The sequence below is a fragment of the Trachurus japonicus genome, chromosome 2, assembly GCF_045865225.1.
Source record: "Trachurus japonicus isolate A0001 chromosome 2, Traja_1.0".
In the NCBI taxonomy this organism is placed as follows: Eukaryota; Metazoa; Chordata; class Actinopteri; order Carangiformes; family Carangidae; genus Trachurus; species Trachurus japonicus.
This window is the reverse complement of record NC_140908.1, coordinates 9,051,129-9,078,696: the sequence shown is the minus strand read 5'-3', so window position 1 is coordinate 9,078,696 and position 27,568 is coordinate 9,051,129. Positions and strand designations below refer to the sequence as shown.

At 44.0% G+C, this 27,568-nt stretch overlaps 2 protein-coding genes across 3 annotated transcripts in view; one reads left to right on the top strand and one right to left on the bottom strand.

Moving 5' to 3' along the window:
- The window catches only part of LOC146990783 (neuronal membrane glycoprotein M6-b-like), a 30,270-nt gene extending 10,765 nt beyond the window's left edge, over positions 1–19,505 (top strand). For both annotated transcript variants that reach the window (XM_085799332.1, XM_085799327.1), the window contains exons 2-7: positions 14,436–14,622; positions 15,281–15,440; positions 15,911–16,079; positions 17,648–17,721; positions 17,830–17,895; positions 19,259–19,505. In XM_085799332.1, coding sequence (XP_085655458.1) covers positions 14,436–14,622; positions 15,281–15,440; positions 15,911–16,079; positions 17,648–17,721; positions 17,830–17,895; positions 19,259–19,411 — 809 coding nt within the window. In that variant the 3' untranslated portion in view covers positions 19,412–19,505. The remainder of the gene's footprint in view (positions 1–14,435; positions 14,623–15,280; positions 15,441–15,910; positions 16,080–17,647; positions 17,722–17,829; positions 17,896–19,258) is intronic.
- Positions 19,506–24,217: 4,712 nt separating this feature from the next.
- LOC146990782 (ras-related protein Rab-9A-like) lies at positions 24,218–24,941 on the bottom strand. The gene has a single exon (XM_085799252.1). The coding sequence runs from the start codon at positions 24,853–24,855 to the stop codon at positions 24,250–24,252; it is 606 nt and encodes a 201-aa protein (XP_085655378.1). The 5' UTR covers positions 24,856–24,941; the 3' UTR covers positions 24,218–24,249.
- Positions 24,942–27,568: the final 2,627 nt, after the last annotated feature.

Sequence of the window (27,568 nt, the reverse complement as noted above, 5' to 3'; positions counted from 1 at the left end):
GGGGTGGGCGGATTGTTGGCTCCGGGAAGGTGCACGGTCTGGTTTTATGGAGCATACTAATGTCAATTTGTCTTTGCGATGCTGCACCATCACGCCTAATGAGCGGCGAGATAAGGAGGCTGTGCGCTTCGCTTCGCCGTGCCGCGCTCCGTGCACGGCTGCATTGTTTCCCGTCAGGTGTGGAGGCGCCGCAGCCGCTTCGATCATCATCGTTGAAGCCCCCCTCCCTCCTCCTCCTCCTCCTCCTCCTCCTCCTCCGTCTCCCACCCTCACACAGAGGCTGGGTGTCGGATGCGTTCAGGGGCGTGATTAATCGACGGCGATGCAACATATGAACATGATCATGAAGCTGTGCGCTGCTGTGTGCATGGCCGCAGTGACCAGGTGCGTGAGATAAACAGGAGGGGAGCACTTGACGCAGAGGGATGGCCGTGTCCATCAGTCAGACATGTTGATGTGATGTGGGGTTCACACACAGACACACACACAGGTCTGGCTTTTATTAAAGCTCCTGTTCTATATAATAAAGACGACGCAGCATCAGTTTGAATGCACACAAATGCTCCTTTAATGTCGAGTCTTTGCAATGCGCATGCAAAAGCAACAATGTTTTATAATGTGCACACAAATTGGTCTCTTTATCCAAAATGACGCCAAACTGTTGCTGTCTTCTCTGCTCATCCTGGACGTGAGTGAGTGGTGTGTAGGCGTGTCTTTGTGCGTCCCTGCACTCGACGCCCGTCCAGATGTGGATGTGACTGATTTATTTGCAGCGCGTCTTGGTTGTAAAAAGACAAAAAAAAAAAAAAAAAATCCTTCATCCCTCAGTTTGGAGACAGCAGCAGTTGTCAAAGGAGCAGCTAGGCTGTTCATCACCTGCTTCAGTATGAATCCACAGCTTTCACACGGCTTCAGGTTGATGTATAGATCATGGAAACTGTGATGTGTGCTCATCATGGGTATTAAAAAAATGGGGGTAAACAAACCATGATGATGATGATGATTGGGTGTGTGTGTGTATGGGGGGGTTGACACACATTTCTTATTTACAGCTGTATTAGTCAGGAGCAGTGGTGCAGCAGATCTGGCAGAATGCCTTTTAGGCCTCTTGGCTGTTACAGAGCAGGGTAGTTGATACTGAGTTGAGTGCATGGACCTGAGGGGCTGTAGTGTACACACACACACACACACACACACATACACACTCAGCTTCACGTGTGCCAGTGTTTTAAAATGAAGTCTGAAAAGACGGATTTTGCATAAAAGGGAGTGAGACTGTATATCATATAGACTTTAAAGGCACCATTGTGAGTGTATGCGCTGAATGATGTTTGCAATCACACCGCCACAGCACTAGTTGGCGCTGTTGTTCCTGAGCCAGTGTGTGTGTGTGTGTGTGTGTAGCTACTTCAAAACGATGGCGGCTGAAATTTGAGTGGGTCATGTTCGAGCTGCAGCTGGAAAATGTTGAAACATCATGGCGATGGCGTGTGCAACCACTGTGCGATGCTACCAAATCGACAAATTTGGTAGTAAATTATAAATTTTTCATGTTGATTGTCTGGATTTTTTATCCCTGAGTCAGATTTTTATGACATCAGGATCTCAGTATCAACCCAGTGCGTCCTGCAGCAGCAGTTGGACCCTGACACACTGATATCACTGGGTCAGTGTGTGTGACGTAACGCTCAGAAGAGTGGGGTGTCCCTCAACAGTGATGTTTTAAAAAAGACATTACATCATCCTCTCCCGGGGCATGCTGCTGCTACACACAGGCCGGCGTCCGCTGAGAGCCCGTAGTAGGCAACGGAATGGAGGCCGGCCATATTTATCACTCAATGGATTCTGAATTCTTCATCACTATTTTATATGGAAGCAGTGAAATAACCAGTGCAGCATATTCAACCTCTGTTGTGCTCCAGGTGTGATGTTGTGCAACCGCATCCACCCACACCAGCACCACCGAAATAGACTGAATTTGGAGGCCGGCCCATTTGTCAGTGTAATCATTTGTGTGTGCGCCTTTGACATCTGGAATGTGACCATCAGCTTATAGCATGCATCAAGCAGCTGAAGATTTACAGAGGGGCGGGAGGGAGATGTCATGTAAGGAGATTGTGTGGGAGTGTGCCAGCAGCGTGGCCTCTTCAGCCCCACGGTGACATGCATGGTCCTCAAAGCAGATGGAGGAAGTGTCCAGTGATGGAACTAACTATAGATAAAGTCTTTAGGTGTTTATAAAGGGAGATTAATCAGAAAGAATCAAATCCCAGCCTGTCGCTATTGGGAAATTGCGCCTTAAAATGAGCCGTCAGGATTTCTGTAACTTTGTGATGTCACAACAGACCAGTCCACGCATAATTACCAACTCTTTGTATCTGATCAGTTTAAAGCACAACAATGAGAACCCCTGTATAAAGTATAACAAAGAAAAGAAGAAAGAATCAAATCCCAGCCTGTAGCTATTGGGAAATTGCGCCTTAAAATGAGCTGTCAGGATTTCTGTAACTTTGTGATGTCACAACAGACTCTATCTTATCGATTTAAAGCACAATAATGAGAACCCCTTTTGTCTTAAATGTATAAAGTATGATAAAGAAAAGAAGAAAGAATCAAATCCCAGCCTGTCGCTATTGGGAAACTGCGCCTTAAAATGAGCTGTCAGGATTTCTGTAACTTTGTGATGTCACAACAGACCAGTCTACGCATAATTACTAACTCTTTGTATCTTATCGGTTTTTGTCTTACATGTATTAAGTATGATAAAGAAATAAGAACTGTGTTTTCCTTGCACAGTTTTGCTTCTACAGCACATGAGCTGCGTTCACAGTTTTGCTGTAAAGAGCACGCTGATTAGCCGCGCTGTAATTATGGTAAACAGAGGCCATGTTCTTGATTGCACCTCTGTTGTGTCTCTCTGCACGACTTTGAGCTGAGAGTAATTACACACCAGAAAGTGAACACGCAAAACATGGGCATGGTTTATAATCCGGAGGTGCTGGGTATGGATTGATCTTTTTTGTTGATTGCTTCCTATAATCTCTAATCTGTATGTCTGTGGACGTCCGCCGTGCTCAGGACTCTGATAACGAGACATCAGCGTCGCTCTCTGAGGTGCAATTAAATCTGATTTCATTAGGATGAGACAGAGAGAGCAAGTCTCCCATGTGATGTGTTTATTTTATTTATTTTTTGTACCTTTAATGCAGCTCAGTAAAGCGGCTTTGAGTGGCGCTGAGTGCATTTCAACGTAACCTTATTGCATCTGTCTGTCCTCGCCTTTTGTTTTAAATGATCGGCCTGTTCACACACACCTTCCTCCCTCCTCTATCTCTCTGTGTGTGTGTGTGCTCTTATATAACGCGTCTCTGGCTCCCCGTCCTTGGCTATGATGTTCAGATCAGAACCGTAAGAGATTACATCACCGTCTGGAGGGGTGCAGGTTTTGTTGAATTTTCTGCATGGAAGGGCAGAGCTACCGCAGCCTCCGAAGGACAAAAAGGCTTCCTCTTAATCAGCGTGTCGACCTTTTTGTTCCCACACGGTCTAATCTGTGATAAAGATGTGGAAATATTTTCAAACATATCCCAGCTTCATCCTCATCCTCATGATCCCTGATCCAGTGCTACCCAACCTTTCAACACTCGCCAAGGGATCATAACGGATACATAGACAGGAAACTTTTTGGATATTTTTAACATTGTCAGGCTTCTGGAAATCCTTTAAAATGAAAATGAACTGTGAAGGGAGATCCTATCTTCAAGGAGTTGTAAGAGGATTTATTGGTTTCTATTAAGGGGTCAAATAGGAGTCAGAATGGTTGGGAACTACTTTATTTGAGAGTTGACAGACTGATAATGCAAAGTATTGTTTGTTGCACACACACTAGGAAGATCCAGTTTGAAACGTCTCTCAGTGTTGGTTTGTGTTGCATATAAATATCAAACTGGTTCCCTTCCCAGCCTTTCTTGCTCCCACTGTATATCAAGCGTGGCATGTTTGATGTTGTATAAAACATGTCGATCCTCCAGCTCTGGTCACCTGTGTAAGCTGAATATAAAACACATCACTGAAACATCTAAACATGCGCTACTGATGCAGACTGTTGAGTAAATATTAGACCTGGGCCAGTGGAAACTTTTGCCTGTTTATTTTTTTTTGAATGAACTTGTGCTCAGTGTTATTCTGCCTTGTAATCCACACACACACACACACACACACAGATCCTAAGAAGCTTCTTGTCCACACTGTGCAAGCAGTAAGAGTTTGCAGAGAGACGCTCGTTATTAAGCTCATGTGTATCTAATACAACTTCAGGGCAGAAACATTCATCACTTCGCCTACACACACTTATCTTCTCTTGCTCTGCTCAAGGCAAAGTTGTGTAATATCCAAATGCTTTCCACTCTTTCCTCAATGCCAGTATTAAAAAAACTGTGATGAACACAGGAAGTGGTTTGTTAATAAAACCATGTATCGCTGGATGTAATTCTTTGAGGCCCACATTTGAAGTTGACTTCCCACTTTTGGTTTTCAACCAAAACTTTAGAAACTGTGCATCAACCAGCACCAAATTTCTGTCTAGTATTTCAGAAATTCTACCCCCAGCGGAAACGCCGACTGGTGTAGTTGCTTATTTGGGCATTTTCAGCTGACAAACTATCATTGTACTGCTGCTTTCCCCTCTCACTCACACCCACACACAATTTTAATGCACAAACAGGCTTTTATTGGACTCCACAGAACCACCGCTCTCCAGTGTGGCTGTTTTTCAATGACTGCAGCTCCCACACACTGAAACTGATGCCTTCAAAGTGTTTGACCACCAAGGTGCTTATATAGACTTCACCTGATTCTGCACAGGTGTGGAAACCAGGTGGCACTCATAAAGTTAATTGCATCAGTTAGTGTTGAAGTGAAAAATATTATCCAGGGTGTGTAAATTAATCAGAGCAGGTATAAAACTGCAGAGTTAAAATTTGTAAATTTGAATTTGTAGACCGCTGATCTCATAATGGGGTCTTGCATGATGAGGTTTTGCATGTAGGAGATGTAAACCACCAAAAACTCATGACAGGTCGTTGTGTTTCAACCTGTGTTGCCCTCCAGATCTCAGTCTTCATGCACATTGAGTGATTTATTCCCACAATCTTCTGTTTTCTGTTTCCCTCTTCTCCTCTGCATCTTCTCCTGAGTCCTCTACTTATCTCTTCTCTCCCCCATACACCCACACACACACCCTTCTCCTATTCTCCTCTCACCCCTGAGGTGTGTGAGGTTGTGGGAGCATGTGAAAGCCGTCACACAGGGAGAGGCTCATGTGTTCCTCATTTGAAGCCATTTGCCCAAAGCATGCTGTCAGCCTCCATCTGGATATGCGTGTGTGTGTGCGTGCATGCATGCATGCGGGGCACTTGTGTGTGTGTGTGTGTGTGTATGTGTGTGTGCGCTGGGTTTTGTTTACGTGTCAGTGACCAGGAGTGGTTGAGGGGATTGTCTGTGTCGGCGCTTGCACTGAAGGAAAAGCTCTATTTTTGTGTGCACATGTGTGGGCGAGACCGTGTGGTGTGCTGCTGTGTGTGTATATTCAGCGCTTTCAGTCCCCACATGTGGTCACAGTTACTGTATATTTAAATCAGCTTTCTCTGGTTGCATGATCACCAAACAAACAAGCGTATCGCACCATTGTGTCTTGTTACTATTTATTGCATGTTACAAAGAGAGTTCTGTTTCAGTGATTTTTAGTGTCATCCACCTTTAAAAACCTGCCCATGGATAGGGAAATGGTCCAAACACTGCGTGAGCCTCACTTCCACAAACAGAGAATTAAAAAACATCAATAAAATGGGTGTAAAATTCAAGTAGGAAGAGTTTAAAGGGATAGTTCAACATTTTGGCAAATTGGCACATTGCCATAATCCTTATAGTTTTTAGAACGGAGGAGCAGAGCCGCGAGCTGCTCAGAGCTACGCTACGGAGGCTCATGAGTTTTCTTGGTTTCCCCTCATCAAACTCATCAAATACACAATCCAACAACTCCAAAACGCTCTGGTGGACAAGTTGTGACCTGCACATTCAGAACGTTACGAGACAGAGTTGTTTTAGAGGTAAATTCATGCAAAACAGCTGATGCACGTTCCCGTCGGGGGCAATTTTTCAGCAAGCAGTCTCTGCATTTGCCTCTAAAACAACTTGTTCCGTTATTATCTCATAGCGTGGTGAATGTGCAGGTCACAACTTGTCCACCAGAGCGTTTTGGAGTTGTTGGATTGTGTATTTGATGAGTTTGATGAGGGAAACCAAGAAATCCCATGAGCCTCTGTAGCGTAGCTCTGAGCAGCTCGCAGCTCTGCTCCGCTGTTCTAAAAATAGCTTGCACCGAAGGTAACGAACCTACTGCTATGACTATAGGGATTATGGCAATGGGCCAATTTGCCAAAATGTTGAACTGTCCCTTTAAATAAGTATTGGATCACCTTTAGTTTCATAGTTTCAGCCCTGTTTCTGAGAAATCCCATTTTGTCACTGTGCACTACAAAGACTACAGTTGCAAGTAACTTGTTTTGCACACAAGATATCACAAGACAGTAACCTGAAGGCATCGTCGCCCATCAACATGTCTGTGTCTCTGTTGTGGTTATATGAATAGCAGCAAGTGGCAGGTTGGCCCAGCAGGTCCTGTTCCTGAGTGGTGCCAACCTCCTCTGGCCTCCCTCCATCACCCACGGACGCTCAATCTGCTCTTCTTAACCGAAGCCGATGCTGATTAGCCCCTCGTCATGTTTAGCCGTGGCCGACATGGAGAGATGACTCCGCCTGGACGTTGGTGGGGTTCACGGGGTCTCACTTCTCAACCTAACAGGGGAAGAGCAATATAATCTAAACCCTCTGGTGTCTATCTTAGTGAACAGCACATTATTCAATCCCCACTGTTTTTATTTCTTATTCTTTATTTGATGAATAATAAAAGCAGAGCCAACAGTTCTTGTTACAGTAAATGAAACTCTGCAGTAACTCATATTTGAGAGTTCATGCTCAGTTGGACCCTTGTGCCAGCTTCACACGCACGCACGCACACACATGCACACATGCACGCTGGATGTTAATCGAACCCCCGAGGCTGCTGGAAAGTGAATCTTCATAATCACATCAGGGAGAGGAGGAGAGGAGGGGAGGAGGGGGGGGTGAAGGGGCCAGGGGAGGGCCACCGACTTCTTTGACATCTCAGGGAAAGCGACATTAGCCAAGTCGGTTGCGTAACCGCTGAGCCACTCAGCGCGGTGGCAGCGCACTTATAGCCACGGGGGCCATTTTACATTTTGGTGGAACAAGACTGGAGCTAATAGCGCTCGGTGCGCTCGGCTGAGCAGCTCAGGACAGGTGATCCCGCTGCTGTGGAGGAGGAAGCTTTGAGAGAGGAGAGTGCTGTTTTCCCACTCCCTTACAGCAGCAGCTCCCCATTTCTCTGAGCTGTAATTTGTTTCTCTGCATCGATGTGTGTTTGCAACAGAGAGCATCCACTCTCATGCGTGTCCCATCTGGTTTGTGTATGGTTTATTTATTTTTTCTCTCTGTACATCCTCCGTTTGTGCCTTGGGAGTTGTGTCTCTCACCCAGCTGTCAGAGATCGAGGGAACAAACATCCAGCAGCAGATCAGCAGCGGGGTACAAGAGTATCGATCCCCCAGCAGAGCGCCGATAACAGGGTTTTAGAGCCTTCCAGTCCATCACGGTCAGTTACACCGGGCCAGATGCTGACCCTGTGGCCTTCATAATGCTGCATAACCAGACAAGGGCTTCTCATAAATATAAGATTAGGGTCAGTTATGTACCGCGGGAATAAAAGAGTTCTGGTTGGGGAACAGAGGCCACTGCATCATCCTCTTACCTGAGCGCCAAGCATAGGCTACACTCTGCTCTTGATCAACGGCTCAAACAAGCCGATTACTCCAAACATTTCCCAGAATCAGCAATTGTTAACAATTTCTCCGTCCACCGAGTCCTGTTCAGGAATGTGCCACATCCAGACCCTGGTTTCTTTTGCAGCTTTTACTGTGCAACTATTGAATTAACGGATTAATCGATCGTGAAATAATTTGTTGTTTCTGCAGCTTTTCTGCAAAGAGGGATTGTTTCCTGACTGAGCCGCTGATGTTTGCCGTGTTCCCGGGTTTCCCTGTCTCGCATATCTCGTCGACTGTTGATTTAAAAACGAGACAAAAGTAGAAAAATAAAGCACCTGAGTTGTCACAGCTCAGAATTATATCCTGCCTTGTTTTGAGCATCATGACAGTGCGGTTTGATGTTTTCCTCTTGGTTTTTAAAAGCGTTTCCTCAAAGCTCAGAGGAGCGTTTTATCCTACAGCTCAAGTGCAGAGATGGAAATCTCCCCATGCTGCAGCTACACACAAAGAAATGATGGGTTGTTTTTTCAACCCAACTGCTAGGTTGAGCCTGTTGGTTAATTTAATTGGGTTATTTTCATTGAATTGGGTATTCTGAGAACACAATTCTGGGTTATTTCTGTTGGGAATGGAGTTATTAGCTGTTGAGTTGTAATTTCTATAATGTTGTGTTGGTTTGTTTTGGACTACCCAACACATTGGGTTGACGTTCGGTGGGAGGAGTTTCCTAGCAGTGTGTTTGGGAATATAAGTTTAGGTTATTTCTGTTAAATATATAATAATTGTTGTATTAAGGGAATCAACCCTTATATTTAACCCAGTGTGTGTTCTGTCCAATATTTAACCAGCGCTGGGTTGGGAAACTACCCAAATTGGGTTGTTTTTAACCCAACATTTTTAAGAGTGTATGAGGTTAGGTGTGTGTGTGTTTGTGTGTGTGTGTGTGTGTGTTGTCGTCTGCTGCCATCAAACAGATGGGGCTTCTGTTTTATCTCAACCAGAGGAGCTGCAGCCATCCATCCATCCATCCATCCATCCATCCATCTCTCCCTCCTTCACTTTCCCACACCTTTCTCTCTCTCTGATGTCCTCCTCAACTCTTGTGGGAATCTACCCATAATGCACTGTGAGGAAATTGCCCCATAATGAATACAGCACTTCTAAATTGGAGTACAGCCGCGGGCAGGGAGCAGACCGGCCGCTGAAATATTCACAAAGCTTTATTAACGCTGTTATTCCTGGCAGATGCACTGGGCGTCCTAACAGTTGGCGATAATCACGCTGTGCCACTGAGTTTTACAGTTTACAGCAAATCATTAACTATCAGCACAGTCGATGTGATCTCTCTCTCTCTCTGTCCTCTGTTTAAACCCCCTTTATAGCCATGGCAGCGAGGAAATCAATTCCACCAGGTTATTACACCACTGAAATACTGGCAGCATCTACTGCTACTAAAAGACAAGTATTTTGAGTCACTAGTACATTACTTCACAATGCTCTACTTAGATCCTTCAGTGATAATAATGACGTCTGTGACGCAGCAGGATTATTTTATAGGGAAACGCTCCTCAAAGGAAGTCGTGGGCGTCAGGTGATTGACAGGAAACGGAGGGTAATCACAAAAGATGTCAGCAGCTGGTGACAGGTTTTGTCTCCAGAGAAAGATATGTACTCCACAGCCTGCAGCACGCCTCATTCATCCAATCACAGAGCCTGAAACGCTCTCCAATCCAATAAAAAAAGACCTGAAATATGAATGCATGGATTATCTGCAGCTTTTTTTATTATATATGACAATCATTCACCATTCACTTCTGCCTTAATCAACATTATTATCTTTGTCTGACAGTGCATGGGCTGTAACTATGCATGCATTAATGGAGTGAATTTGAAGACTTAAATGCATCATATTGTGAGGCATCTTGACAATAGACGTTTCTGTGGCAGGCAGCAAGTGGTATGAATTCTTTACTTCGACCTCCAGATATAAAAAAAAGAAAGAAAAACGCCTCTTTCCTCGCTCTGTTCCCCTTTCATGTCAAATAATACAATTTGTGTTTGACCCACTTCCTAAAAACCTGAGCAGAGAAACATGGATGGAGCCTCCTACTTCCGTTTTTTTTTTCTTTTTCTTCCAGTCGATGCTTCATTTATTTTCACGTTTTGATCTTAGTTTGTTGTTTTTGGCTCAAATCTTTTGCACCGATGTTTGGGCCACGATCACGGTTGCATCACTCCACATCGGTGCATGCATGTGTGTGTGTGAGTGAGAGTGTGTGTGTGTGTGTGTGTGTGTGTGTGTGTTAAAGCAGCAGCAGCGAAGGACTACGCTACTGCTGAACTGGGTCGTGGGTAACACGTTGCTATGGCAACTGCTATTTGCCGGCCCTGGGGCCAAGCGCTGCTTTTTCGCTTACACTTTCTCTGTCTTCTTCTTCTTCGTCTCTTTGGTTCCCTCCTCTTCTTTCTGCTCTTCCCTCTGTTCTTCTGCTCGCTCTCTATCGATCTCTCTCTCTCGAGTCGCTCATTCACCTCTTGCTTTTCTTTTTCCTCGCTCATCCTCCTGGCTTATGGCTTCATTCCTTCTTACATTTCCTTCATCTCCCACCCTCATCCCCCTCTTATGTCTTTATATGTGGGGGAAAAAAAGAGAAAAAGAGCAAGCGGCTATCATCATTCTTAACCCTCATGTTGTCCTCCTGGGTCACGGAAGGAAGGACAAAGGGAAGGAAGGAAGGAAGGAAGGAAGGAAGGAAGGAAGGAAGGAAGGAAGGAAGGAAGGAAGGAAGGAAGGAAGGAAGGAAGGAAGGACGAAGAGAAAGAAGGGAGGAAAGAAGGAACGGAAAAACTAAGTAAAGACAGATGAGGGAGGGAACAAATTGGGTCAAAGAGGAAGGAAGAAGTAAGGACGAAAGGGAAGGAAGGATGGGAGGAAGGGAAAGGGATTGTGGAAAGAAGGAAGGGAAAAGGGAAGGAAAGATAGATGGAGGGAGGGAACAGATTGGGTCAATTGGATCAAAAAGGAAGGAAGAATTAAGGATGAAGGAAAGGAAGGAAGGAAGGAAGGGAGAAAGGATTGTGGAGAGAAGGAAGGAAGGAAGGAAGGAAGGAAGGAAGGAAGGAAGGAAGGAAGGAAGGAAGGATTGTGGAGAGAAGGAAGGAAGGAAAGAAGGAAGGGGAAAAGGATTGTGGAGAGAAGGAAGGAAGGAAGGAAGGGAGGGAGGGAAAAAGGATTGTGGAGAGAAGGAAGGAAGGAAGGAAGGAAGGAAGGAAGGAAGGAAGGAAGGAAGGAAGGAAGGAAGGAAGGAAGGAAGGAAGGAAAAAAGGATTGTGGAGAGAAGGAAGGAAGGAGGAAGGGAACAGATTGGGTCAATTTGACCCAGAAGGACAACAGGAGGGTTAAGCTTAAGTCACCTACAGCTCCTTAATGTAAGGAACATTTCTCAGTTCATCTGGAAGGCCGACAACGTCCACCATGATGTTGATGCTTCATTGCATTGCCCTGTGAAATCATTTCCACCTTCACACACGGTCTGTAACATGTTCCCACAGACTGATGCATGGCCCTGCATGGCTGTGAGATCGTGGAGATGATATACGACCCAGCGTTGTAACAGGGGCTCGACATATTGTCTCAGCGATTAACTCCAGCTGGCTCACACACTGTAAGTACAGCGCGGGCGACGGGCGTGCAGTCATATTTCAAAAGCAGGAGCAGCGGAGAAGAAGAAAAGCAGGGCAAAGGCGGAGATGGAGGTATAGCGAGAGGCATTGAGGTATAAAATGAGAGCGATGGGCCGACCTCAGTGTGTCACCTAAATTCTACCCTAATGAATAGCCCATTGATTTCCATTAGGACTGGCTGGAGATGACTGCTCCGGCCTGTCTGTTTCCCATTAGCGCACTTTAAAAACTGAGCTTGACAAACAGTCATAGCCGGAGGGCCGACCGGATGAGGATGTTTAAAAGGAACCTATGGATTCGTCCGTGAAGCTGCATGGGTCCACGGAGAAGAAAGAGTTAACAGAAGAGTTGATAGGACCGTTAAATGCCAGGCATGCAGGCTGGGAATTTGTCTCAAAGTCAGGTTGAAGATAATCGTTGAACTCCAAGAAGATCAAGATGGAAATTCATGATTTGCATGTGAAAAAAGCAGCTTTATCCCGTCGCCCTGACAGGTTTTGTTCTTTTCTCTGCATAAAAAAGAAAAGACAGGAAGACTAACCTACTAAATAACCTGTTGAGGTTGACCTTTTACAGCAGGATGGAGTGTCAGAGCGGAGCTGCTTTAAAAACAGCCTCCCGGTCATTATTGACCCGAAGGCCCCCCCGCCCTCCTCCTCCTCCTCCTCCTCTGCCTGGCCTGTTTCTCGGCTCAGGATTTTAGAGCCACGCAGTCTTATCAGCTCCACCTCTCCATCAGCCTGCCTCCTTCATTATCATTAATAGGATTTGGATCTATTATGCAACTCCGCTGCATTACGCAAGGCCGAGTCTTCATCAGCAGCAGCAGTAGCAACGCTGTGTCTTAGATTTATCGCTTCTTCTTTTTTCTCCACTCAGACTTGTGTGTGTGTGTGTGGGGGGGTTTTCAATATGCGCCGGCACGTGAACCTTCACTAAGGTCAGCAGGTTCACACTATTGCTCCATACACAGTGTTCACATTTACATACCAGACTGGGGAGTATGTTGCAAGTTCATTAAATTGAACCCACTGAAGTCAGCATGTTAACCAGCCAAGCCAACCTCAGCCTGTCTGATAGCGACTCACTGGTGCAGCCCAAGCACCACCAGTTAAAGATAATATTGCAACGACAAAAAAAAGCTTCACATGTTCAAGTTTTGTTGAATTAAAAACACGATTTCAGTGCAGTGAGTTGTAATTTTTCCTCCAGCGGTGATTCTATTGATGTCTCCTCTTCCCCCTCAGGGAGGCTGGAATCAATCGGCTCTTTTAGGATCATCAATAACAGCTGTCCACGGGCTTGTAACACGACCTGGCCTGAGCGGTCGATTTCAAAAACAGCTGGGAGTTCAGTAGTAGGCGAGGGTTTTCATTTCAGAATAAAATGACTTTCCTGTTGTGCTTCGATGAGGTTGTGGAGTAGTGCGAATGTGTGTGTGTGTGTGGTTTAATTGCTTTCTGGGGAAGGATAGCACCTCACGTCATCGTCCGTCAGACTCTGCTGTGTGAGCGTGATGTTAATGGTAGCTGTCAGCGCGGCCTGTGTGGATGTTAGAGCGAATCCCATGTCCTCATAGGATCGACTGTCATACACAGTATATATCATAAAGGACCATTGCCACCACCACCAAGTGTGTGTTGCTCTTTAATGCTCGTTTTAACTTGAGAAGCAGCGGTTGCAGACATGTAGACATTTTAAACAACACACATAATGCTGTTCATTCGACAAACTTATCGACATGAAATAATTATGCTTCAGAGTTGCCAATTGGAGCAGGTTGTCATGGAAACAGCAAAGTGGCACACACACACACAAGACGATTCATTTCGCCTTTTTTTTTTCCCTGAGTAACTTCCGGCTTTGCCAGAGGAGCTATTTTTAACAGGCATTATATAAGACGCAATTCTGGTGCTCAATACAATGTGTGTGTATATATGTGTGTTTTTCCCCCTCCTCTTTATTCCTCTGGACCGTGATGGGAGCAGGATGCAGCGTGCAGGCGTGCACTCTCCCGTACCTGCACATCTTATGCACAGAAACAGAAGTCACAGGGGCAGCTACATGGCTGCAGTACATGGAAAACAGAGTTACTAATTCATCATCATCATCACCACTGTGTAGAGAAGGATTCTTTTGGAGTTAAACTGTTCAGATTTGTCTGTTTTTAATCATAAAAACCACTAATAAATCAAGCACATGTCTCTCTCAGTAAGTGCCACTTAAATGTAATTTCTCCAGTGCCCCAGAAAATGGCTGGAGTCATTTATTTTGAAATGATTTATTCAGCATTAGGTCTTAACTTATTCATGCAATCTGGTTGAAAGAATGAATAAAAACTTTTGAAATTCCTTTTGCTTTAACGACAAAAAAGAGAGCACGTTTGGAGCGGGGCGTAGGACGGATGCGAGCATGTGGCGCAGCTTTCCATGTAATATTCAGCAGCCCCAGCTGAGCTCAAAGTGAAGGCGCGCTAACTGTGAAAGATGCTATGATTAGCCTCTCGACACGCCTGACAGGGAGAAGTGTTGTACTTCTCTTGTAGACTCGCAGGGACGAGCGTGACGCTCCCCCAAACAGCTTCCCGCAGGTTTTCCACGCGGCGGTGATCAAACAGCAGTGGACAAAGTGTTGCACCAGTGTGTCATCACCACAGCTGATTGAGCCACTTTGCGAGGAAGTCACGTTGCAGAGCGCGGGCCGGGCCGTTCGCCATTTTTCTCCCCGCTTTCAGATCTGACCTAGATTGTTTTCCTGCATCTCTCTTCAATTATTTTTAGCTAAATGCAACAGGAAACTGTTTCCCAGCTGTGAGTGAATCCGTCCTCTCTCTGTCTCCCCGTGCAGGATGCTTCGAGTGCTGCATCAAGTGTCTGGGCGGGGTGCCCTACGCCTCCCTCGTGGCCACCATCCTCTGCTTCTCAGGCGTGGCCCTGTTCTGCGGCTGCGGCCACGTGGCGCTCACCGGCACCTTGACCATGCTGGAGAACCATTTCTCCAGGGTCACCACCGACCACGCCACCCTCACCCTGGTGTAAGTTCAAAAACACTAGTGTACGTACTGGTTCTACTGTAGAGATGGGATTTATGGCTCTTTGAGGGGAGCCGGATCTTGGTGAGCCGTTCCTTTCAAAGAGCCGTTCAAAAAACTGGCTCATTTGACTGATTTTTATATTTATTAAGTTTTAAGAAGCCAGCCTGGTGGTTACTCATTTTATCTTGGAAATAATGGGGTGAGATTTGGAACAAAATAATATAAAATTAGATATCCCACTAATATCTGAGTTTGAATTATTCTGAAATATTGATTATAACCTCATTTGATATGTGTGGACTAGATTTTAACGTCTGAAATGGATTCATTGTAAATATTAAGACCGTTGTTCTATGTAGTTTTTACCTGTTGGAGGGCTGCATAGCGGCGCATTGAGGAAATAAAATAGACCAGCTGTGCAAAACAACAACGCCCGCGCGGGTGCACGCCACTTATGTGGCCGGTGGAGCAGCTTCAATTGACTGCTATGAACACACAGAGATGTAAAAAAAAAAAAGAACGGTTCCCAGCTGCGAGTCGGTTCCCATCGTTCATGTTAACGAGCCGTTCAATAGAATCGGTTCGTTCGTGAACGTCACAACACTATTCTACTGGTTTGCTGTCATGGCTCAGCTTTTGAACCTCTCCCCTCCTCCAGGATCCAGATCTTTCAGTACATCATCTACGGCATCGCCTCCTTCTTCTTCGTCTACGCCATCATCCTGCTGGCCGAGGGATTCTACACCACCAGCGCCGTCAAGAAGGAGCTGCAGAGCGACTTCAAGACCACCGTCTGCGGACGCTGCATCACCGCCTTTGTATGTCAATACACACTCACGTACAGTGCACAAGCAAGCTGACCCAGTTCACTCCTAATGAAAGCCTGTGAATGAGATGCAATTACTCTGATGTGCATTTTATAACGTTCTTGCTTAAAATAGAGTTTACAGGCTCAAAATGAACAAAACTGTCATCAATTAATGCTCTACACGCCCGGACAAGAGTCATCTTGAAAGTGTTGCAGAGGCACACACCTCCAAACATGCACGGACACACACATACGACACAGAGAAACACAAACACACTAACGCTGAGATCCCACTCCAGCCTTGAGGGGAACTCTGGCACAGTTTGTCCTTTCTACCCTGATTACTCTAATTGCTGCAGATGTCCAGTAGCATTAGCAGTGGATGTGTGCGTGGTGGTCTTTAAGGAATAATATTAACCTACTTCTCAAACTATGGGGACAAAGTAAGGGGCTGACAAAAGAATCTAAATCTCTCCTCAGTTCATGTTCCTGACCTACATCCTCGCTCTGGCCTTCCTTGCCATCTTCGGCTTCACGGCGATCCCTGTGTTCCTCTTCTTCAACATGTGGACTACCTGCGCCGCCATGAAGTCTCCCGACGCCAACATCACCTCTCCTGACTCCATCTGTGTGGACGTCAGACAGTATGGTAATTAACACACACACATACACAAATCCAAATACCTTCGGTTTCAGAAAAGAGGAGCACGACGAGGCTTTAATGTGGAGGCCCAGAGCGCTCATATGCAAATAGACACAAAAGAATGCAAATTCTCAGGCACGTGTGCTGCAGGTTGCAGTGCACTGAACTCTCAGGGCCACCGCTCTTTAAGCAACTCTCAGAATGACCTGCAAAAACGGGCGTGTCGGACTTAAAGGGATAGTTCAACATTTTGGCAAAGACTGCTTGATGAAAAACTGCCCCCGACGGGAACGCACATCAGTGGTTTTGCATGAATTTACCTCGAAAACAACTCTTTGGAGTTGCTGGATTGTGTATTTGATGAGTTTGATGAGGGAAACCAAGAAATCCCATTAATTTCCGTAGCGTAGCTCTGAGCAGCTCGCAGCTCTGCGTTCTAAAAATAGCTTGCACCGACAATTAAAAGGTAACAAATCTACTCCTAAGACTAGGGATTATGGCAATGGGCCAATTTGCCAAAATGTTGAACTATCCCTTTAATTATAAAATTATTTGCTTGAAAGATGAAGCAAAACCAATGGATAACAAATGTGTTCCCGTTGCAACATGTTGCATGTCCCCGGTGCGTTTCGATTTGGAGCTAGAGCAGACAGGATCAAGTCGCAGGCTGTGTTACACGTCCTTGAAGTTTAACAGAAATTCCTCTGATCAAGGGAGAGTGAGCTCAAATGCGCCGGCTGGCCTCGGCAATAAAAGCTTTTAAGTTTGCACATAAAAAAAAACCCAGCGTGCTGCTTCTTCTCACACATGCGGGCGGCCCAGACTCACCTGCAGCGGAGCAAAGCATAAAGAAGAAGCCATCAGAAGCTTTAACGCTCTCCAGCTTCATCTGCAGCTGCTTTAAATGTCATTTTCTATACGACAAGAGGTCAACAAACACATTTAGATTATTGAGCCTGATTGGATCTGTATGAAAATCCACCTTCCTGCAGTATTACAGCACAGCAACGCTCTCTTGTGATTGCATATCTGCTTATCTGTTTGATGGCCTATAATGTACATGATGTGACCCACATTTGAAAGACAGCTGGCCCGCTCGCAAAAGTAGGATGAGACTCACATATGCTTCACTGGCAGTCAAGCTCAGTATGAAATATTAACCCCAATTACTGGTGGTCGTTAAATGATCGTCAGCAGCAAGCTGATTCATCAAGGATGTGTTGTTGTTTTTTAATCGCTGAAAGAGTCAAATTTATTATAACTTTAAGAATTATAATATTGAGAGGAATTTATACAAGGCAGGAACAGCGAGTTAAAAGAGGTGAAAGTCGAAAACTTCACAGCCTGTGAAATTTGTTTTGACAGTGAAGAAGTGATTCAAAATAATGACCCATATTTTTCCATGTAGGAGAGGCTCAGAGGCTCGGACAGCAGCAGCAGAAGCCGTGTTTCCTTTAATCTTTATCCGAGCCTAATTCATAAAGCCTTCAATCATACAGTCAGTCTCGGGGGAGGAAAAAAGCTTCTTGTCTCAGGCGAGAGAGCAGTGACGTTTCATCTCTCTGATCCTGCAGGTATTATTCCCTGGAACGCCACACCAGGAAAAGCTTGTGGATCCACACTGGGAGACATCTGTAACACAAGCGAGGTGAGAGGAGACTGACTTGACCTTCTTTCTTTTCTTTTCTTGTCTTGTCTTTTATTTTTTTATTATCTCCTGACCCCTGAGCTAATTTCTCCTCTCATCCTCCCTCAGTTCTACCTGTCCTACCACCTCTACATCGTTGCTTTAGCGGGCGCCGGAGCCACCGTCATCGCACTGGTAAGCTCGACACGATCGCACTGATGTGAAATGTGCTGCTCAAAATATGCACGTTGCTATGCCACTCTGATCTGTTGCTGTAGCAACCCTGCCTCTCACATTTATTCACCATGCCACAGTATGGGTTGAAATCTCATATGAGGGTCAGTGTTTTGGCTCTGAGAGGTAACACTAACTCAGATTATAGTATCAACAATCAAAGATAAAGAAGCGTGTGTCCATGCAAGGTGGACATGTCCTTCACTGGTTTGTTTCGGAGACATAAAATGTGAATTTTCATCTTCGCAATTTGAGATACGGCTCATTTTGTGCGCTGCAGCATTTATTATTTAGATCAACTGTTTGTTTGTCCTCTCTCCTTGGCTTCATTTAAACTGTGCTGCACTCCCCTTGTTCCTCCCACCACAGTTGAGTCCACTCATCACTAATTAGACCTGCAGCCTGTGGCCATAACGAGCCCAGCTCCATTCTCTGCACTGAATATGAATTTATTGTAATAATAAGTGTAATGTCATATTATTTGTTTAAAGCTCTTTGGGTATCATCAAAAGTGCGATATAAATCCAATCCATAATACAAGTCCCATGATAATTATCACAGTTACCCATCGCTCTGTGGAGATTTATAACCTCTGACATCTTGTTGTTTTGATTTTCTGGCCCACAACGTCACTGATTTGGTTCAGTCTGACTACTCTCACTGTACCCCACCTGTCCTGCACAAAACAGAACTGAAAGAGAGTGAATTATAATTATTACAGTATCAGTTAGTTACCTTTAATTGTCGGTGCAAGTTGTTTTTAGAATGGTGGAGCAGAGCCGTGAGCTGCTCAGAGCTACGCTACAGAGGCTAATGGGATTTCTTGGTTTCCCTCATCAAATACACAGTCAAACAACTCCACAACGCTCTGGTGGACAAGTTGTGACCTGCACATTCACCACGCTATGAGATAATAACAGAACGTTACGAGACAGAGTTGTTTTAGAGGTAAATTCATGCAAAACCGCTGATGCGTGTTCCCATCGGGGGCAGTTTTTTGGCAAGCAGTCTCTGCATTTACCTCTAAAACAACTCTGTCTCGTAATGTTCTGTTATTATCTCATAGCGTGGTGAATGTGCAGGTCACCCAGAGCGTTTTGGAGTTGCTTGATTGTGTAGCTTGCGGCTCTGCTCCGATGTTCTAAAAATAGCTTGCACCGACAATTAAAGGTAACGTATCTACTCCTAAAACTATAGGGATTATGGCAATGAGCCAATTTGCCAAAATGTTGAAATTGCATTGACTTTCCTAACTGCAACAAACTACAACAGCATCCTCCTCTGGTTCCTATATGAGATGAAGCAAACCTCTGTTTCTCTTCAGATCCACTACCTGATGATCTTGGCGGCCAACTGGGCCTACCTGAAGAGCGCCGTCTCCACGCACGAGTACCAGGACATCAAGACCAAGGACGACCAGGACCTGGAGGCCGAAGCGCGCTCCAAGGACGGCCAGAACTCCTCCTCCTACTCATAAAAGGACAAGAGATCCTCTTCCGCCGCCTGCCACCCCATCTCCGCTCCACACCTCAACCACCCACTCACCCCCACTCCCACCCAGCGCCCACCCCCCTCCCCTTCTGTTAAAACAAACCACCTCGGTCATGTTTGATAGCCCCCCCCCCCCCCCTCTTCCCCAGCCTCCTGATTCTCCATCCTCTTCCCTTCCCCGATGTTGATTAAGAGTAGTGGGGGGTGTTCCCGCACCAGAGGGGAAGAGAATCGAGGGTCAGGAGAGGCGGAGAAAGGCCCAGACGGGGGGCAGATGTTTCAGAACGGGAGAGCTCGCCCCGCCCCGCCGGGGTCGAGCTCAGGTACCGGTCCATCAGTTCAGAAGCGTCTCGTCCTCCCCCCCAAACCCCCTCACCCCCACTCCCCCACCCCCCCGTGCTTTTGGGGGCGGCGGCGGCTCGTGAACGTGGCCCGGCTGTGATGGCCTCGCGCCCTGAGCCAGCACAGCCTCTCGACACACAGCTCCTAACAGCCTAAAAAAAACATTGTTCACTGTCAGCTTCAGCCACAGGGAAGCCAAGCAGCGACCAACTTCCTCTGTTTTTTTGGTGTTTTATATGCATATATATATGAATATGAATATATTGTGCGAATGTGTATGAATGTTGTTGTTTTTTTAATACTCTCTGAAAAGTATGCCAGGTACTATTATGATCTTTTTTTCTTCTTTATTGTTTTGGCGCTCATAGGTTTTTTCTCCTTTCTCTCCATCTTTATCTTTTTATTGCTAATGCTCGATATGTGTTGCACTATTTATGAAATAAAAAAACAAAGAGTGAAAATCCCTCAGACACGAAGCACCCCAACCCACCCACCGCCACCCCAGTCTCTCATCGGTAACCTAGACGACTCAAACCATGTGGTATCTCAAGGATTAATTGTGCATTTACATGATAGGAGTTGATTTATCCACCAAGGTATCAACAGTTGATTTGAGACCAGAGGTGCAGCAAACTTTTTTTAAAGGAATAGTTCTGCAAATTATGCCCAGATTTAGAATAAATAAATACATAAAAACTAAAAACAGGAAGTTAACCTGACTCTGTCTGAATCAAAAATGATTTCTTTTTTTCTTTTCTTTTTTAATTTCGCACAAAAACCAAAGTCTAAAACAACAAGTTGCGGGTGACTATGTTTTGGTTAGCATTAGCCGAGGCTCTGCTATAATCATAACAGATAAAACCACGCCTTTTTTTTTTTATCCATGAGCCCTGATCCTCCTTTCTAAGCCTGGGCGAGAAGGTAAATATTCATTTGCAAACTATTCCTGTAGAGATCTTTTTGGTTTTTGCTCCCCTCATCATTAGCGGCAGCAGAAATCAAAGCTAAATCTGTCCGGGTCTTTTTACGCTAAGAAAACACATACACACACCTCAGGTATCAAAATAAATCGGATTTTAGTCGGTTTGATTCTTTTCTAAACTTTCACCATCTAAACACTGACCCTCACCGGATTAATACATTGTCCTTTGTGAATTAACAGTTTACACCTGTTCTCTCATTTTCTAAAATTCTGAATGAAGCTCACCTGTAAATAGCCAAATCACCCTAAAAGATCCCAATCTACACTTATGTCTCCCCAAAAAGGGGGAGAAACACAATCAGTGTTCTGCCATGCTCTTCTATTATTATTTTTTCCACAAATATATGTAAATGTACCCTTTGAGATATGTGTTTAGCACTCAAATACTAGTTCTGCATTTGATATAATAATTGTAATGTAACATCTTAAATGATATGTCGTGAGAGGGATACAGTGCAGTCATGATATGATATGATATGATATGATGGATGGAGGTGATTGTGACGTATACATTTTAAAATGTGAAGAAAAAAAAAACAATATGGAAATTGATTTTTAATGTTTGATCAGTTTTAGGCAGCTGGGTTCTTCTTGTGATTCAGTAACAATGATTTTTATGGAACTTGTTTGTGCTTCTTTTTCAATGACCGGCCAAATGAGCGAGGAAACTGTCATTTTGTTTTTCCTTTTCCTTTTTTTTCCTTTATTTTTTTCTTTTTATTGTCATGCCTCTCACATGAGCCACAGAGACTGTTTTGGATGTTTACACTCAGAATAAAACAAGTCAGGAATTTTCATACATTAATTTTATAATCAAATATTGTTTAATAATCATAAACTATATTCTATATCGATCATCACTGGTTAGTTAACCCTCAAAAAACACTGAAGAAGACAAAATTTTTGATCTTTGATGAGATGAAGCATGTCAGTATCGTCCATGTGTGCAGCTGTCTATTCTGTATAAAAAAGGACTATATTGCCATGTGTGTTATGTTTGATAAATATACGTGCTTTGCCGCCAGGTTGATGTAAAGGCAAACTTCAGTTTCCTATAGGACGATGCGTGTCAGGGTGTTGTTGTTTCCTCGTTATTTGCATGAAGGAGACATGACAGTGTCTTTGCAGTTTTTCAGGTGATGTGTAGTCAATTGTACTGACAAACTATGGTAGGCGGTGTTTGCCCCCTCTCCTCCACAAACCCCCCCTCCCGTCCCCTTTCCACCTACTCTTTTCTAAAGAAAACTCCATTGTACTTTGATGGCATTGTAGTCCCTGTAGGTGTTTCATTATGGTTTTATTTTTTAAGTTGGAAATAGTTCTATGACTCCTATATAGTGATGATTTTTGTAACCTTCTCTAGTAAAACCGATATTTTTTATTATCGTGACACCGTTGTCTCCTGCCTCTTTCTTGTGTTTGGCTCTCTTAACTGTTTTTCTAATGTACAAATGTAACTAACAATTATAATTTTACCATTTATTAACCTGATGATTATTTTTTTAATCAAATCTGCAACAGAAAACTGTGGAAAATGCCCATTTAGAAGCTGGAAACATTACATTTTTGGTCTTGTAAATGTATAAATCAATTCATATGATCATTATAAGTCATTTTACTAATTTAACTACAAGCTAAAGTTCAATAACAGGCTTTTAATTGATAGTGAATAAAATCCAACATCTCCCAGCATTTCTCTGTCACTGCTGCAACAGGTGGGGCCGGTTAGCTGCTGATTAGTGACTCAGCGAAATGGATCATTTCTCATTTCCAAGGAAAATTCTTGTTTTTTTGTTTTTTTGGTATCAAGTTTCTGGAAGATGCCAAATAACACGATTCATTTATTTCTGTGGTAGTTTCACATCAAATCAGGATGTGGTTTCAATCGCGTCAGTGCAGCTGCAGACTGGATTTCTCTGAGGAAGTATGGAGAGCACAGAGTCACAGTCCCCACACACACACATACACACACACCCACACACATACACAGGTGTTTTCACTCATGCCTGATCACATTGATACTGTGAATCACAAACTGAGGGGTTGTCACCTTGATTTTTGATCCAATGGCGCAGCCTTGTGGACAAACTGGAAACTGCCCTATAGATAAAACATTTAAATATTGTCAGTGGTGTCTGTGATTTATTTTAGGTACCTTCATATCTCTTTGTAGTAGAAAGAAAACTAGTATTTTGTGTGTCTATTCTCTTTAATTCTAAATACCTTCAAGAATTTAAGTTGGATTGTATTCTTTTGTGTTTTTAAAAGACCTGAAAATGTGTCTTCTCAGCTGCATCCAATCCTGTATTTCAGATTTTGTGTGTGTGTTACTGAGCTGTTTAAGGACAAGCAGTGCTTCATATTTAGTTCTTTGCTCCTTTGCTTCTGGAGGCAGAGAATAATCTGAGGACTTCTCTTGGTGTGGGCTGAAACTTCTGACCAACAGTGACGTCAAGGCTGCTTTTCTTTTTCACATTAAGCGCATGTCAGTGCTACGTTTAGAGAACTGTTACTAGTTTGACTTTTCACCAGAAAGCCACTGCAGTACATTGACCTTTCTATTTAAACTTTATTAGATTTCAGGTATTAACCAATCATTCAGTAATAACTGAGTTTTGTCACTAAATACATATAAATCTATAAAAATCTGCAAAGATATATAAGAAATGTTATTTTATCCATGTTTTTTTTTTTATATGTTTGTTATAAATTAATTATGAAGTATCTCCAAGAGGGACCAAATGTAAACTTGTCCCGAGGGCGGAAGTTTCTGTCCCTGGTCGGTGTGAAAGAACTGAATATTGTCAGTTTTGGTCTCAGATATGTGAAGATTGGTTTAAAGGGATAGTAGCATTTTTTAAAAGTGGGGTTGTATGATCTACAAATAGCCCCTAAGTACTTTAATTGCAGTAGAAGACTCTCTGCACTCCTACCGTTAGCAACGCCAGCCCATAGTCCTGCCCGGAGATTTACAACATACATTGTTGTGAATGGACCCAAAGAAACGGCCTATTTTCGTGTCCTAAAAGAGCTTTTACCTGAAAAAAAAAATACACAGTTCCATTGTTCGCTATAATATAATTTTTTCCAGCCCCTCAAAGTGCAGGAAAAACGCAGTTTTTATTTGGAGCTAACCAACTGCTGATCGGCGGGCGCTAACCCTGGGCCGGAGGGATATGTGAGTCGGTTGGGTCCAAATAAAAACTGTGTTTTTCCTGCACTTTGAAGGGCTGGAAAAAATTATATTATAGCGAACAATGGAACTGTGTTTTTTTTTTCACGTAAAACCTCTTTTAGGCCACGAAAATAGGCTGTTTCTTTGGGTCCATTCACAACACTGTATGTTGTAAATCTCTGGGCAGGGCTATGGGCTGGCGTTGCTAACGGGAGGAGTGCAGAGAGTCTTATACTGCAATTAATATAACATACAACCCCACTTTAAAAAAATTCTACTATCCCTTTAAGATAGTTCCACCAGTTCTACTGCCTGGTCGCTGAGCTCAGCAGCAGGTGGGATCGGACTGAGTCTTTTTCTCCAGGTCCACTGTGTTGGTGTGGATCAGATGATCAGCTCTGTCGTCCAGCGCCAGGATGCGCCGCACCGCCTCCTCGAAGGCCGACGCCACATTTGTAGCGTCCTTGGCGCTGGTCTCAAAGTACGGATGCCCGCCGTTGTCGCGGCACCACTGTCTCACATCCTCACCCGACACCTGACGCTCTGAGACGTCCAGTTTGTTGCCCAGAACCACAAAGGGGAAGCTGTCCGGGTCTTTGACGTCTGCATAATACGCAAACTCCTTCTTCCAGTTGTCCAGGTTTTGGAAGCTCTGTCCGTCGTCCAGGCTGAAGGTGAGCAGGCAGCAGTCGGAGCCGCGGTAGAAAGGCGTGCGGAGGCTGCGGAAGCGCTCCTGACCCGCCGTGTCCCAGATCTGCAGGGTGACGTGGTTCCCGTCCACCTCCAGCTCCTTGTTGAGGAACTCCACCCCGATGGTGTGGAAGAGGTGAGAGTCGAACTTGTTGGTGACGTAGCGGTTCATGAGCGACGATTTGCCGACGCCGCCGTCGCCCAGGAGGATCACCTTCAGGAGAGCCGACTTGGACATCATGGCTGCACGAGCCGGCTCAGGGCCAGAGCTGCACCAAGGGCTGCACAAGAGTTTGTAGACACCAACGATGGAGAAATGACTTTTACCTTTGGAGGAGCACAAAAAATTATATTAAAGGGATAGTAGCATTTTTTTAAAAGTGGGGTTGCATGATCTACAAATAGCCCCTAAGTACTTTAATTGCAGTAGAAGACTCTCTGCACTCCTCCCGTTGTCAGATCCAAAGAAACGGCCTATTTTCACGGCCTAAAAGAGGTTTTACCTGAAAAGCCCCTCAAAGTGCAGGAAAAAACACAGTTTTCATTTGGACCTAACCAACTTGCGTATCCCTCCGCCCAGGGTTAGCGCCCGCCGATCAGCAGTGGTTAGGTCCAAATAAAAACTGTGCACTTTGAGGGGCTGGAAAAAATTATATTATAGCGAACAATGGAACTGTGTTTTTTTTTTTTTCACGTAAAACCTCTTTTAGGCCGTGAAAATAGGCCGTTTCTTTGGGTCCATTCACAACACTGTATGTTGTAAATCTCTGGGCAGGGCTATGGGCTGGCGTTGCTAACGGGAGGAGTGCAGAGAGTCTTCTACTGCAATTAAAGTACTTACGGGCTATTTGTAGATCATACAACCCCACTTTTAAAAAAAATGCTACTATCCCTTTAACTATGAAAAGCAAGAGAGCAAAAACAGAAAACACTGAGGGGGGATTTGAAAACTCATAACTGTAGCACCCTCTGCTGGATAATACACATAATACCTACTGAATTGTTAGATTTGCAGCTATTTAGATAATCAGTATAATTAATTCATCAATTATTTTGGTTTAAATGAATAAAAGCTGAAACAAAATAGAAGAAATAATCTGATTCAGATTCAATAACTTGTTTGAAACTCAAATCCAAACTCTCTGGCTGCTTCATGTGACAGTAAAGTTTAAATAATGGAGTTACAGCAGGGGAGTTGTAACATAGGAAAGTTGTAAAACTTCCAGTTTCTCAATTCAGGAACAAAGTTATGAATCATCTGATTCACTCTGTCTATGCCCAGTTTAGTCCTTCTTGAGGAAGTAGCACACTGTGGCAGACACAGACAGTGTTAGAAGGAAAAAAACTAATTTTGAGGCAAAAAACTTTTTCTTTTTTTACTAGATTTATTTTTCTGATAGCACTGCCTCCTTTGTTAGTGCTCATGTTTTAGTTGTTGGCTGTAAGGGAAGCTACTTCATGGCTCCACGAGTCTGGTTAGTTGTAACAACAATGAAAAATGTTCACCTCCAACTCCAACCAAATTTTTAATTGCATTTATATGTTTTCTTTGAATTTCAGTTATGTTAAAAGGTAGATTAAGTGTTGAATAAAAAGCTGTCAATATAAAGTTTTTGTCATAATCCTTATTTAATAATGTTACTGCATCTGTTACAGCTAACCCAATTGTAACATTTCACTTCTTGTGTTTGAGACTAAACTATGCATTCTGTTTGTGTTGCAGAGTTAACAGCTACACCATTTGATAGCAGACACATGTAAATAGTTTGTATCACATTTTGAACACATTGGCTTAAAAAAGCTCCAAGATACAGACAGAAGTATCAAAAAATGTTACAACCATCCCCAGTCTCACATATAGGCGGAACAATCTGATGTTCGGCCTTCGTCAGCGCTGGGTGTCGTGTCGTTCGTTACCTTTGCCCTCACAGATAAAGTTGCTCCTGAGATAAGAAACGAACAGAATCTTAATAAAACTTTCACTTTGCTGTAAAGCCGTCACACTCAGTGTTTACATGTTGCCTCGTACTGGGACTGAGAACTGATTGAAGTCAGTCGACTAGCTAATCCTATTAACCAGCCACTGCCCCCTCATTACACCGCAGCACTAATGAACGTCCTCCACTGCGTCTCGGACGTTATGCATGAAGCAATCTCAGCAGAGCATCACATGGATGCTGATCACAGGACCAGTGAGTCGTCCACAACAGAAATAAGATTGAAAAAATCAATTTCTCACCCGTTACATCCGCACACACTCGGCTTTGTCAACAACCTGCAGGGAGACAGAGAGAAAGTTTTTAACTTCACGGATCACAAAGTGGCCAAAAGACTTCACCCACTCACAGGTGCTAAGCTGCTAAAAAAAAAAGTGACTAATGAGGATTTCAGAGTGAGTTTAATCCTGTGCAGCACATTTGCATAGAAGTTTAGGGCTCACGGCGATCCCTCCTCCTACACCCAGAACCAGGCTCTCTGGTGTTAGAGGCAAATCAGGTTTAGATGAGAGTGAGTGGGAGCTTTTGTTAGATGAAGAGGATCAGCTCCTCCAGATAGGAAGATGGAGCACCATCGCTCCATCACTGGCTCTGGTGGTATCACTGAGTGAGCTTGAGAAGTTGTAGATAGCACTTTATAGAAGCCCACACAGGGGGAGGATGTATGATTCATGAATCAATTCATTGTTTCTAAGCAAACAAGACAACGGGCTCAGGTGGTTTCCACCATTTCAACCAGTTAACTGATTTTATTTCTGCTTTGTTTACTCTCCGGCGTACAAATATCAAAACCTTGTAGTGCTATTTTGATTTTTTAAGCACAGGGTGATGATTTTTATATGCAATTATAATCTATCTATCTATCTATCTATCTATCTATCTATCTATCTATCTATCTATCTATCTATCTATCTATCTATCTATCTATCTATCTATCTATCTATCTATCTATCTATC

Coding starts and splice junctions, on each gene's coding strand:
- LOC146990782 (XM_085799252.1), bottom strand. CDS start 24,855: ATGATGTCCAAGTCGGCTCTCCTGAAGGTGATCCTCCTGGGCGACGGC.